General features: G+C 37.6%; 1 protein-coding gene across 4 annotated transcripts in view; it reads left to right on the forward strand.

The window, feature by feature from the left end:
• The window catches only part of LOC148010683 (uncharacterized), a 35906-nt gene extending 22032 nt beyond the window's left edge, over window positions 1–13874 (forward strand). The window contains exons 3-6 of one of the 4 annotated variants that reach the window (XM_087671169.1): window positions 10718–10750; window positions 11546–11904; window positions 13372–13435; window positions 13526–13870. In XM_087671169.1, coding sequence (XP_087527295.1) covers window positions 10718–10750; window positions 11546–11904; window positions 13372–13435; window positions 13526–13530 — 461 coding nt within the window. In that variant the 3' untranslated portion in view covers window positions 13531–13870. Of the gene's footprint in view, window positions 1–10717; window positions 10751–11545; window positions 11905–13311; window positions 13436–13525 lie in introns of all 4 variants that reach the window. The other 3 variants (XM_087671167.1, XM_087671168.1, XR_015689440.1) reach the window with 3 other exon arrangements.
• Window positions 13875–14422: the final 548 nt, after the last annotated feature.

Here is a 14422-nt window from a genome sequence, read left to right on the forward strand (position 1 = left end):
TACTACAACCCCATTTTGAGCGGATTTCTAGGAGCAGTGAACTCCCTCTCGATACCTTACATTTTATAAAAGTTTTGAAGGATATAACAAGTATACTTCCCACCACTATTAGTATGCAAGCATTTGAGTTTCTTGCATGATTGATTTTCTACATATGTTCAAAGGTAGGACTCTTTTTAGGAGTAGGATAAACCCTTAATTTTTATGTAGTATCATCAATAAACATAACAAAGTATGATGCTCCTCACAATGACATAGTAGGCATATGTCTACACACATCATTATGAGCGAAATCCAAAGGTTTAGATCTCTTCTTGCCATGAGTCTTTTTATGTAACAACTTAATCTACTTGTTATATATACAATGCTTGCATGTATTAAAGTATGAGAGGTCAAAACAAGAAAATTGCAAATGTGAAAGAATTTTCATCACATTGCCAAAGACATACGGATAGCTACTTTGTAGTAACTACAACATGATATTATATACTAGATATATGTAAAGAGCATAAAGTACCAAGTCTTGGCCCACTTGCCACAACAAGAGACCCTTCGCAAATCTTTCATAAATGAATTCCAATGATAATATAATATATCTATTTTCATTTAGCTATCTAGTGCTAATTGGAACATTCTTGAGATTTGGTAGATGTCATACATTCTCGAGAATAAAGAAACACATCTCTCACTCCAACAATGTTACATGTATGGGCATTTCTCAAATGAATAAAACCTGTTCTATTTGTATAAGATTACACAAACCACTCATGTGGAGTAACATGAAATGTGGCTGTTGAGTCAAGGATCCATTCTTGTGGCATGCCATCATTTGTGATAACTAGAAATGCATGATCAAGTGTAGAGACATACAAGACCTGTCCCAGAGAATTGGGAGGCTTCGCACAAGTTTTTATCGTCATTCGACCTTTAGGTATTGATAGGTTAGAACCCGATTCATGCCGTTTTAGGGGACCGGAATGGGACTATGCCCTATGGGCAGAGAGGTTGAGCAGCGCATCCCTCTCGTTTCCCATTCTCTTTGAACCAAGTGCGGCATGGGTCTGCTTCGGATTGGATATCTCTGCGTAAAGTAGTATGTCCAAAACCCGATGCTAGAATTGCTAAGAGGAGACCTTGACAACTAGGAACCCGAATTTCAGGTCGATCCCTAGTGGGTTCGGTCGTGAACATTCCGTTGCGAGGCGGATTCAGGAAACCCTAGGCGACAAAACTCGGAACATTCCTTGGGAGTGCCGGGCAGCGACGCTTAGATTTGTTTCTCGATAGACCGCTAAAAGAGTGCCTGGAACGCCGATGGGCGGGCACCTCACAGTTGGTATCAGGAACTATTAGGAGTTGCATTATACTTCTTATTGACCTTTTGAATAAGCCAACCACTCTCAATATTTAGACTAGACAATCTATCAGTAGTTTGTGTTGAAGTGCTTATAGCAATCCAAAAAATATTCCAACTTTCAAGTAAAGCAACAAGCAAAAACATGGCTTTGAGAGAGCACTCAAATGTTATCTTTTTAGTCGAAAGCTAGATAAAAATAGTGGTGAACTCATTCAAGTGATTAGATATAGATGTCTCCTCTTCAATTCAAAGATCAATTAGCTTCTTTAACCAATGCATGTAAGATGTAACACTTTGCTTTTCATAGAGTTTATAAAGCTTCTTCCATATAACATGAGCACCATCTGTGTCTTTTACACTAAGCTATGTAGACTCAAAGGGTATCAATATGATATAGAGCATGCTAGCTCATCCAAGTCATCCCAATCATTTCTATTCATGTCTATAGGACTCACATTTTCATATCTGATGGGCTTACTCTACTCCTTTTGCTCTAAAACATTATCAATTTGCTCCTAATAATTGAAATTAGTGTTATCCAACTTCTCAATGTTGAAAAATACATTTTTAGAAGAATTCAATGATTTAATAAATGTGAACCATGAAGTAAGATGTCAACTACCCTAATGAGAAGACTGGTGATACTACAAATCGAGTGCACACTATAATAGCCAAACAAAGGTAAACACAATCCCAAAAGGCTCAATTTTGAAGACAAAAAATGGTCTAAGCACTCATCAATTCATGCTACTTTTCAATAAATTTTTGGTAAATTTTCACCAACCAAAATAACCCCCAAAACTTGCATAGAATCTATCTTTTACACTTTCTTAAAAATTAGTTTTTCCCTTTGTATGTGAATACAAACCACTTGAACCAGTTTATTGGAATAACTGGCTCAAATAATTTACGTTGTAAAAATAGTTCTCTATAAGTGGCTCAAAAGACTTGTTCAATTGATTACTGTGTGAATAGAGCTATATTTCCCAAAGGGTTGAATTCGAACTAGTTCAAATGTATGCAATGTGAAACCATCTTGAAAAATAATTACTTTACAGGTTCCTAATGTGAATCTAGCTTCACAATTATCAACTCCAATCCTTGTATAAGTTCCAAAGAACCAATTCACAATTATCAGCTCCAATCCTTGGAGGATTTTAAAGAAGCAATTCAATGAGTACTAGTGGTACAATGAATTATTTAAGTGAAGGTTTGGGCCTTAGTTAACAAGGCTTGAGGCTTTAAAGACTTATCTCCATGAAACATTGGTTGGTTTTTGCTACATGATTCAATCCAAGGCCCACAATGTAGATTTGACAATTCTCAGTGACGCAAACACATCATCTGTTACCATACATTGGGATTGTAGACACCAAAGACTTCAACAAAACACACAATGAAAATTAAAACTGTAATCTCTTTTTCTCTCTCTATCTAGTAAACACAAGTTGGTCCCCGACTTTAAATCATAAGCAAGCCTTGTAATTCTTCAAATAAGGCAACTCCTTGCTTCTTGACAAACTAGTTGTCTTTGTGCTTAAGTAACCCTTGTGCTTGCATATATGAGACCATTCTCTTCTTAAGAAATTGAGAAAAGGCAATTGATTGAGCTTGATAACAACCTTCGATGGTTGATCAAACATTTCAAACTTGTGCTATGGAAACCGCTAAAGTAAGCCTTAATGGTTGCCTTAATTGAATAATCTCCCTTAAATGAGAGATCTCAATAATATAATTTGTATTTCTTTTAGGTTTGGGCAACAAGCATTGATCTTGTGATAGTCCTCACACTCCTCGCTCCAACCATGAGCATTGAGGATGATGCTCTAGTACTAGTTGATAGAATGAGGAGCCACAAGCATGAGAGTACAAGAGGCACCACAGAGAGAGAGAGAGAGAGAGAGAGAGAGAGAGAGAGAGAGAGAGAGAGAGAGAGAGAGAGAGAGAGAGAGAGAGAGAGAGAGAGAGAAGGACAATAGTTTTATAATGTCCCTCCCTCCCTCTCCCTTCTTTTCACTCTCCTCCCTCTCTTTACCTTGGACTTCTTTTCTCTCTCCTCCCTCTCCCCCTTCCTCTCCCTCTATTTTTATCTCTCCTCCCTCTCTCTTTCCCCACCTCTCTTTCTATCTCTCTCTTTCCCTTTCTTTCTTTCCTTCCCTTTCTCTCTCTCTTTATTTCTCCCTCTCATTGTTTCTCTCACTCACCCCCCTCTCTCCCTCTATCTCTCTATTTATCTCTTCCCCTCCCTGTTTGTTTTCCTTCTCTTTTTCTCTTCCTCTCCCTCCTTTCTTCCCCTTCCCTTCTTCTCCCTCCCTCCCTCCCTCCCTCCCTCCCTCCCTCTCAATGCCATCTCTTCACAAACAAAAATAAAGAAAGAAAAGAAAAAAACACAAAAACAAAGTAAGAAGAGGCAACGTAACTACCTCAAAGGCTTGAATATGAAACCCTTTGCACCTCCCTTTTACGGCTTCCCTCCCTTCTCCTTTGCACCCTTCTCCTTTTTCTTCATGTATGGTAGTGACGGCAGCGACGGCGGTAGCAGTGATGAGCACTCTCTCTCTGTCTGTTTGTCTCTCTCTCTCTCTCTCTCTCTCTCTCTCTCCCCCCCCTCTCTCTCTCTTCCTCTTCCTCTCCCATTGAAAGCTTTGGGCTCTCTTGCTCTCTTTCGTTCTCTTTCACAAATGGTTTCGAGAAAGGCCATGCTCACGTTTTCAGTTCTTTTTTGCTCTCAAAGCAATGTCGCTATTTGCATCACTATCGGTGTTGCAAATTGCATTGCTAATTTTAGTTTGTGATGCTTATAGTGATGCTCATAGCAATGCTAATAGTGACATCGAAAATTTTCATCGAAATTGGTCGTTGTTATCGGCCCATTCCCTTGTAGTGATTCATCAGTTTGAAGAAACTCATCCATTCTCTTGAACTAAGACTATGGTGCTTACTTTAGTCCATAAAGAGCTTTCTTCAAGCAAAAGGCTTGAGCTTTTCACTCAGAAGAAGAAAATCTAGATGGATGCTCCACATAGGCTTTCTCCTCTAAATAACCATTTAGAAAGACACTTTTCTTATCCATCTGATAGATAAGCTAACCTTGGTGAGCGATTAGCATAACCAACAAAGTGAATAATCTAAACCACATAGTAGAAGCAAAGATCTCTTCATATCAATAATTGCATTTGTTGAAATTTTTATACTATAAGGCCAGCCTTATATGTGTCTAAAGTTCCATTAGCACTAGTTAGCTTACTCCTAATGATCCACTTTGTGTCGATGAATTTCTTGTGACTTGGACAATCGACAAAAGTCTAAGTCTCATTTTGGTAAATACTCTGTAGCTCCTTTTCTATGGCCTCTCACCATTGTTGAAGAGCCTCCCATCAACTATCTATCTGAGAATGCACTATATGATCAGTTGTAAAGAGCAATATAAATGAAGCCTAAGGTACAAGCTGAGCAGATCTTCAAGGGCCTTGGAAGGATCCTCAAATCCCACATGGTTTGTTGGTACCAATGAGGTAACAAGTCTCATGGAGGAGAGATGGGAGTTGAAGAATCTACTGAAAGGTTTACTTTCACCTTTGATTCCATGCCTTTGAGGTATTTGGTAGAACATCATACCCTCAAAGGCAACTACTTACTCACTTCATAAACAAGCTTTCATCTTGTGCTCTTTTTCTTTCTAAAAGATTGGCATGTTCTAACAATCTATATCCAAAATTTTCCCAATCTCAAACCCAACTTAGCAAGCCAAATGGCCAAGGTACCAAGTTGTCATGGCTTTCTAGATTTGTAAGTCTTAACATAATTTCAAATATGTGTTTGGATAAAATAATTTAGTTAAGGTTCAATGTTTGCAAAAAGTAGATATTCAACCTTGATGATTTGCAAGTTTTTTCGTGTATTTTGGGATTATAACCAAAATGAATCTAAATATTAAGATTAAAGCCCTTCCCTTGAAAAATTTCAAGGGTTTCTCTTAATTTAACAATCCATTTCACACTAGAACTCAAATTTTCATGAACAATACAATGGGAAAAATGATAAGAGTGATGAGATTACATGCTACTAGGTCCAAAATACGAATTGGTATGCAACCTCCACTTAGTCCTTTTATACAAAAAGACATAGGCAACATGAGATTGACATGTTTATTTTAGTCAAGGAGGCTGTTACCTATAAGAGCATAATTTATAATCCTCATTGAGCCTATTAATTGGTATGATTGTCCTATCTCATCATGCCCATCCACTTCCAAACTCCATAAAGGATAAAGCGTTGTTATCTATGGTTACAACTACAAAAAATGGCTTTTGAACTCAGTTTGTGTTACAACTATAGAAAATGGCTTTTGAACTAGGTTTGTGTTGCTTTCCCACTCTATCCCTATGCTATTAAAGTGTTTGAGTTTATAGGATTTGAGATGTTTAGGGCTTCTAGGGTATCCATGTTTAGCTAAGTTACCATTAGCTTTAATTAAACAATCCCAAAACTCAAGTTAGTTAATAAATTTTAACCATTATTTTAAACTGAGAGTTCGAGAGAGTTTTAGTGTCCCACATGTAAAACCCTAATTGGGGAGGCCCAAACTTTCTAGAAATAGATAGTCTACCCTCCCATTCAACCAATCTTAGGGTTTTAGGTGCTCTAGCTTTGCTAGCTACACCTTGTTCATGGAGGACAACTCAGTTGAAGATGTATGACAATGTTTACATTCACCAGTGCATGTTTGCAACCTATATCTCATAGTCCATGCCTTTTGTTATTGCTGCTCCTTGTTTTCATTAGCCCTTCAGAGGCTGTGTTTGTAGTTCTTGACTGTTTTGAGGCTACATTTACATCACATCCGATATCCCCATCTATTGGCAACCACATTGTAGGTCGCATTTATCATTGGCTATTGCGTTTGATGCCAAATTGCTGCATTTACCTCACTCTGGTGCTATACTTTTGGCTATCGTCGCGCTCGAAGAGGCTACATTTGCTAGTTTTCTCTCTCCCATGGTGTAAAAGCATCATCATTTGCTGCATTTTTTGCAATTTGACATCTTGCAAGCTCTCTTGCTATGATTTGAGATCCTCAAAAGTAGGACACACACTCTCCAAGTCACTACCCCTACCTTAGCCTTTGAGACATGAGAGTTCAGGGTACAATATTTCTTCACTACATAGTGTGTTTGCTACATGAGTATAATATTATTTTAAGATTTATTCATTTATGATCTTCATTGTGTTCATTGTCTTTGTGTTACCCTAACCCTAATTGTGCTCTATTGAGTTAGGCCACTTAACTTGTCCTTTTTGTTATTAGCATTCTTTCCTAAAATAGGCCACTTAACTCAAGTTAACTAGAGGTAGTTTCTCAAAACAAGAATTATCTTGTCACCATTCCATTATTATAGCATATGGTCTCTCGGGTAATGCTAACAAAGTATTAAAGATGAGGTGATAGCATTGAAGAGCCAAGACATTGAGGATATTAGCTTGCCCATTTCCTCATCCTTGCTCATAACAATCAAACCCATGACTAACCACATGTTATACAACCGTCCACTTGAGAAAGGAGAGCCAGGGTATAAGAAACACAAAGCTCATATAGCAAGACATTTGTCATTAGCACTCTCTACTAACCTTTGTCTTGTAGATTCTTGTCTCATAAAATAGGATGGGAGCTATTCACAGACATTATGAGGAGGTTCATCAAGTAGACATCTTGCATAGTACCAATGGCGTCTCCTCTTGCATCTCCTTTTTGTGCTTTTTAAATGAGAGTAAACCCTCCCAACTAGTCAAATAAATCACGCCTTGTCTATGTAGCAATGGGAAGGTTGTGTGTGGGTGAAGCTGCTCATAGTCCTATGACTAACCGAATGTTTTCTAATTATTTCACAAGGTTTTAAGGGCTGCATCTTGGCTGAAGACCATCTCCAATTCCTACGTCGAATATTTTTTAGATAACTCATAGGGTCTTAGTAGAATTAACCATCCTAGGCATGTCCTTTTGGGCTGAGTAGTGTTATTCCATATATTTTCATTTTTTTTTGAAAAACACCTCAAACTTATTGAGGATAGTCCTTTACTGAGAGCTATAATCGAGCTAACACCCTTGCTTTTAGTCATGAGCTCTAATTAGGTGTGCTATGCCTCCCGACTCCTAATATATTTTTATACCTATAACTCTACTACTTATTTGTTGAGTTTAACTCTTTTTCTTAATTCTAATTACCTAGCCCAATGCACATGGAAATTTGTGACTAAAGAATGTAACAAGTAGGCTCACCCCTCTTCCAGATTATGTGGACTAGATACCCATTTTATAATCAACCTAAGAAGATAAGGTTAGGAAATCCAACTCCCCTAGTTTTTTGGGTGATGTGTAGTCCCTCTAGACTACCTTGGGTATTTTGAACATTTCCCTGACATCCCCTATCCATAAAAATTTCCTAACCATAACTTCCAGATATTTACCCAATCCTACTTTGTGAGGTTTCAACATGATAGATAATTTATGGTAGAGGGTATGTTTATGTCTTTAAGCACTAGTACCCTACTTGCCAAGTTGAATTATTAGCCGATCCTTTTTTCCTAACCTTTTCTTGCACACACTACCTTATACTTTGAACCTATCCCCATTCCATGCCCTTTTTTTTCCAACCTTGTATTTGAACATGTCCCCATCCCCTATACATAAAAATCTCCTAGCCATAACTTCAAGCTATTTTTCCAACCCTACTTTGTGAGGTTTCAACATGATAGAGGTTTTATGGTAGAGGGTTATATGTTTATGTTTTTAAGCTCTAGCACCCTATTTGCCAAGTTGAATTGTTAGGTTCTCCTTTTTTCCTAACCTTGTCTTGCACACCTTACCACCTCTATTTTTAGTAAACTTTGAACCCCATTGGTATCCCAATTAACTTAAAGACCTTCCCTTTTGCAATAACCTTGCAACTCACCTCAAGTTTGAAAGGATCCTTAATAAGAGTTTTAATGCTAGTTTTTGAGAGTATAGTTACAAAGCCAGAGTCATTTGAAGACAATTCCAAGAGGACGAAATTGAAGTGAGATCAATTTCTATTAACTAATTCAGGATCATATCTTGGTTATTAGTCAATTTATCCCTTTTAGGTTATCAACATCAACTTTTGATTCGATAAATCATCCGAGAGAGTTTACACCTATGGGAAATAAGAAAGGGACTAGAGGGCTTCCTTGTCTAATTGATAATCTAAGGAACAGATTGCCAAATAAGATGCTAACAACTACTTGATGAATCTTTTATCCAAACCCATACCACATAGAAATTGGAAGATAAAATCCACTCAAGCATATCCTCAATTTTATCAAGGTCTATTTTGAAGAAAACAACATGCCTTTTTTTAATTGGTGTAGTTCTATCCTTTTTAAAGAGCAATGATAGAGTCTAGGATATATCCTCCTTTATTGAGCCTTTCTACTCCTTTATTTATCCAAACCATTGAGGTGGGGGGAAGTCATTTTGCCATTGCCTTGGTAGAAAATTTGAAGACGAAGGTAAGAGAATTGGTCTCTAGTTTGATAAGTTATGTATGTCATCCCCATTATAAATAAGTTTAATCACCTCATAGTTAATAAATTTACAAGGAAGAATCCATGGCTCATAAAATCTTTCTATACAAGTAGAAGAGGGTTAATTAAAACTTTGTAAAATTCTTGAAAAGCTCATTAGGGAGACCATCCAAATCCTTGACATTTACCGTTCACTAGTGAGTCAATGGTATAATTTATTTCAAAGGCTATAAAGTCATTGTCAATAATATTAGCTAGGGGCATAGGCACAACCTTCTTTCTAGTTTTGGCAATCAGGGCTCTAGCTTGGGTACATCCAATTAGGATATGACCTAAAGATAATAAAAAATTCATTGGCTATTGTTAGGTTATCATGGTTGTCTTTGGCTTTTGTGCCATGTGGCTTGTGGGGTTGGGGGGCAGCAAGGGGGAATGATGTCTCTTTGCTTCCTCTTCCTGTGTAGGCTAAGCACTTCTTTTATTGGTTTCTATGCTTTTTCTTCTCACCATATCCTGGTATACATGTGGACATTTTGGGCCTCAATCTCCTTAGCAATTCAAGGTCATTCCTAGTTCTAACAAGCTCCTCTTAAAGATAAGCCTCAATGTGCTCTACTATATTTTCCAAATGGACATGGGTGAGCATACTTAGAGTTATTGAACTCTCTTCTTTTCCTAATTGACTAGATTACAAGCTTAAGCAAGAGTTCTTCTATTTGAGAAGGCCCTAATCTAGACATGTTTACTGTTTTTCTCATTGTATTAATTGTGAATAGATTGGGGTCTATGAGTGGCCAATCAGCTTTGATTGTAGTATCATTGACTAACAGGCAGAAATGAATAGGGTAGTGGTCAAACAAGATGTTCTTACACACTTACATGCAATATTGAAAAATGTTGACATTAATCCTAAGGGTGTATAGATCTATCCAATCTAGCTTTGTTTAGACTAGATCCATTTTGGTTGTTGGCCTAGTTACATCCAATATTTTGGCCAACATCAATAAGTCCATGAAAAGATTTACATTGACTCAATAATTCATTTTCTTTGCTTGTTAATATCTATCCTATATTGAGACACCTATCTTGGATGGTCTCTAACATGGTACACTCCCTTACATTTACAACAGTCATTGAAAATTCAATAGGGAAGTCCACAAATTATTATAATTGTCTTGCGCACTACCACAGGTATGTTCTTTGGATATAGCATTTTCATTTTTAAGAAGTGCTTCAGCTGTGGCTTAAAGTTCTTGTAAGAAAAGGATAGATACAAGCAATTGTATGCGAGAATTCTCAGCCAGTCTCTTACTATCCTTGCTCTATTGGGGTTAGTCATCCCCTTAGCATGGTTGTTTCTTTTTATGCTCTTTTTCTTTCTTTTTGACCGTCTTCGTCTTGTTTAAATGGATTACTTCACTCTGAGATGCTTATGAATATATTCTTTCGGAGATTCGGGGAGAACTAATATCTTTTTTGGAGCTGGTGATTTTCTTACTAGGGTCCATCAGCTGGTTATGACCACATGGGAGCTCCTCTTTCTCAACTTGAGAGATGTGTATATCATTAACGTGGGCATTTAGAATTATTACTTGAAATTGAGTTTCTTCCACAATCACCTCATTTTGGATTTTGATGTAGCTTGTTGATGATTAGGTTGGTTATTGATTTTCCGTATCTCATTTGGGCCATCAAAATTGTCAGGAAGGTTCTAGTAGTCTTGGACTTATCACCATTGGTAGTTCTTGACTGTTTTGTGGTTCTTGATGCGGCCTGTCCTATCCACTGTTTGGAAACCATCATCCTTTGGTTGGACAGTCTCTAAGGAGGAGAAGCCCCAGGAGGCTCAAGGTGAAGACGATCCCCCATGAAATGTCTGGCCTTTAGTTTGGCAGATTTTGATAGATTGTTTGTTTCTTTTAAATAGAAATACAATTTGTACCGGTAATATTTAAGAATTCATGCAAATTTTCACTCACATCTTGTTCCAGTAGAGCTGGAGGATGCCATCAAGGGTAAAGACTTAAGGGGATTTTGAAAGGGTACTTCAGAAACCTGGATACTTGTGTAGCTTTGAAATTACTCCAATAACAGTGGAGTATCTTAGAGATGTGGCATGCTCTGTAATGGCTGACATGCCTAGACTCCCTTTACATCGCCTGTATGTGTCTTACAAGTTGATCGATACGACACTATGATCATCCAGTTTACACGTCCCCATACATATGCGCCTTCTTCAGAATTTCTGCTGAAAGAATCAGGTATCTTTGGCAGTCCCCCGCCATAGCCAGTCCCGGAGATCTATGCTCATGGAAAGTTTGCTCTAACAGATTCTAAGTATCGGTAGAACAAGAGAGACTCTCTCTCTCTCTCTCTGAGATCTCATATTCAAGGTTTTAGGATACAGCTACGATATTAACGAGTTTCTAGAATTTTAGGCGTCAGGCTGTAGCATTTTGACTCTCATGCATCGAAGTTGCATGAGTGACATACTCTCTGTCTCTTTCTGTCTCTCTTTTACTCTTACATTTCATGAATATCATCAAGGCTTTTACGTTTCCGTGTGATAATAGCGAGGGTAGAAATTGAAGGGAAAAGCGAGAGAGAGAGAGAGAGAGTATATATGCAGTATATTCTCTCATGCAGGAGGACGCCCTTACCAGGACGAGAAGGATCAGGAGCAGTGGTCAAACATGTCATCCACCCTCCCATTGGCCAGCACTGCTGCGTGCGTGGACCAACCCCAAGTCGACGACCACCCCATGCTCCGCCACGTGGAGCCACCCCAGCCGCAGGATGCTGGCCACCTCGCAGGTCCTGGGCCCCGCCTCTCGCTGACCAGCACACAGGACGCACCCCGACCGGCCGGCACACGTGGCGCTTCTTGGACCCCTGACTGGCTCCGACGTGGCAGCTCCACGCAAGAAGATGGCAGTATTATGGACGTCGCGTCCCGGAGCCCGCCGCGCACCAGCACCAAAGACGGCGCTAACACTCAGGATAAGGTAAGTAGATTGTTACGCAAGTTACCCCTAGCCATCTCATAACGTGGAGGTGTTTTCCCAAGGCCAATATTGAATATAGCTTGCAAGGGTGCACTTGGTAGGTGCATATAGCAATGATATTTTAAAATACAAATTTAGCCGTTTCTCAAAGAAAAGATATAGGATTGTAGAGACATATGTACCCTGTCAAGTTGAGGACTTTGTTGCCCAGCTCTGATAAAATTTTCAAGGGCTTGAAAAGACAAACGTTAGTGCACAGAAAGCTGCTTCTCTTCTCTTGGGCCATGTTTCAATCACAACCCTTTCGGACTATCACGAAAAGAAAAAGAGAGGATAAAAATACACAAAACTAAATAAAACCAAAAGCTCTCAAAGTGTTTTAGAAATGGAGATTCACATCAAACGTACACATTTGCATAGTCATCTTAAAAATGATCACTAGGTGAACCAAATACTCACAACAAGTTAAGGGGTTTACTTTATCCAAAGCTTCAATTAATATGTTTTTGGGCGCATGTTGTTTTTAGGAACTCCTCTACCTCGAATGTATGTAGCCAAATAGTAACTATGCCTTGGGACAATTATGCATCCATACTAATTGTTAGTATGTTAAGGTTATTCTTTATAAAAATCTAACTATCTGAAAAGGCAATATACAAAAATAGAAACTATGTGGCAGCTTGCCTCCGAGCACAAAGGGTTGAAATAACGACCTACCACCTAATAACTATTGATTGGAATTAAAAAGGAGAGCTAAAGAGAGAAGGAAGCTTTGCAAGTGGAAAAAGGAGATACATCAAAATGCTTTAGAATTAATGGATACCATGTTTTGTACACTAACCAATATAACCAATACTAAACCTCAAAATGGAGTGTCCTTAAATGCATTATTCTATATTCATTTTTCTAGTTTGATAGCATAATGGAGGGATCTGAGGATTTCTATCTCATCCACTAACTTTGATATTTTTTAGCGTTATAATTGTAAAGACTTGATTTTGCTTCATCTCTTCAATCAATCTTTAATCATACAATAAGCACACCCATAGGTGTATTACCCTTGGAAAGTTATTAAGCTAGGACTTGACTCACAATCACACAAACCTCATGTAGTGTTCTTATGAGCTTAGTTGCTACTTTTAGGCTCTCTTAACTCTATGGCTACAATTGGCAAAGCTCTTGAGATTCAAGTTGGTGGAAGTAATCACCTTGTATCATGTCAATACTTCTAAATCTCAAATTTATAAGTATCGTATTACTATATTTTACCTTGAAATTTTGCTACATGCTCGAGAGAGACATAGAAAAGCTTAATAACAATGTTGAATATGAAATAGCATGTATTGCATTCTTACATGCTTCATTTTATCTTAATAGAAGCATTGATTACATTTATTCTTCTTTTAGTCTCTTGGACTTGGGACAACTTACACTTCGAGTAATGGCATGAAGTCATTTGGTCTACAGGAGTTGGGATTTTCCCAAAACAAATCAACTTGTCTTGACCCTTGGGAACAACATGATATTATTGGTAAGAAACTTGTAATAGCCTTAGTATCCATAAAATCTTATAGTTTATAAAGCTAACATTTTTTTTTTCTTTTGGTTTGTGGAAACTTAGGTTGAAGTGTCGTGAAGTCTTATGATTCACATACTTGCAAATTAGAATCATGATAAGATGGTTACATTTGCTATCTTCTTAGTGTGAAGAGTGCACACTTTCTACGATAGGCATTCCCATCCTAAATGGCATCCATTTCTCTACTCCTTAGACCAAGTGAGCATGACCACTTGTTCCCCAATGGCACCATCCATAAAAGTTGTATCAATATGCACTCATATTGTTGTCATGTGTACTTATATATCTATTTTATAAAGTTCTTACTTACTAAAGACAACACATTCAATCTACATGAAATTTCCAAATTTGTGGTGCAAGGTGTGTAACCTTCATTTTTTGGTTTCATTTTTAATTCACAAATGATCTACTTCCAAATATCCCACACTTCATTATGGCTTAAGTAACAAGTCAACTACCATTGTACATTGTGTTTGAGTGGTAAGAGAGGTCTACTTCTTGGACAAGGTCTTTTTGTCCAAACTTGATTGCACACATACTTTTTTGTAGTAGGTTGTAATAAGTAACGTCACATCAACCTTTTAAAAAGTTGTGATGGTAGATTGTTGAGAATATAAATAAATTTTTCTAAGTTATGTATTATCCACTTGCAATAGTAGAGCAATAGTATATAAAAAACCTTGAAAATGAAACTATGCTAGAAGTCACATTCCCAAGAAAAAAAGTCAATGTTAAAATTTTGGAATGCATTCATAGCAAGATTATTCATAATGCAACCCTTATTCTTAATCATATTATTTGCTTAGGATTATGTACATTATTATGATGAATGGTGGAGTTTTGTGCCTTTCTCTTCCTTGCAATACTATGTTTTGAGTTTAGATGTTTGCATATTACAATGCAAACATCATTTAAAAAAAAACTCGAGTCTATTTTAAT

Source organism: Lygodium microphyllum, chromosome 29, assembly GCF_053477565.2.
Source record: "Lygodium microphyllum isolate KBCC chromosome 29, Lygodium_microphyllum_v1.1.10, whole genome shotgun sequence".
Classification (NCBI taxonomy): Eukaryota; Viridiplantae; Streptophyta; class Polypodiopsida; order Schizaeales; family Lygodiaceae; genus Lygodium; species Lygodium microphyllum.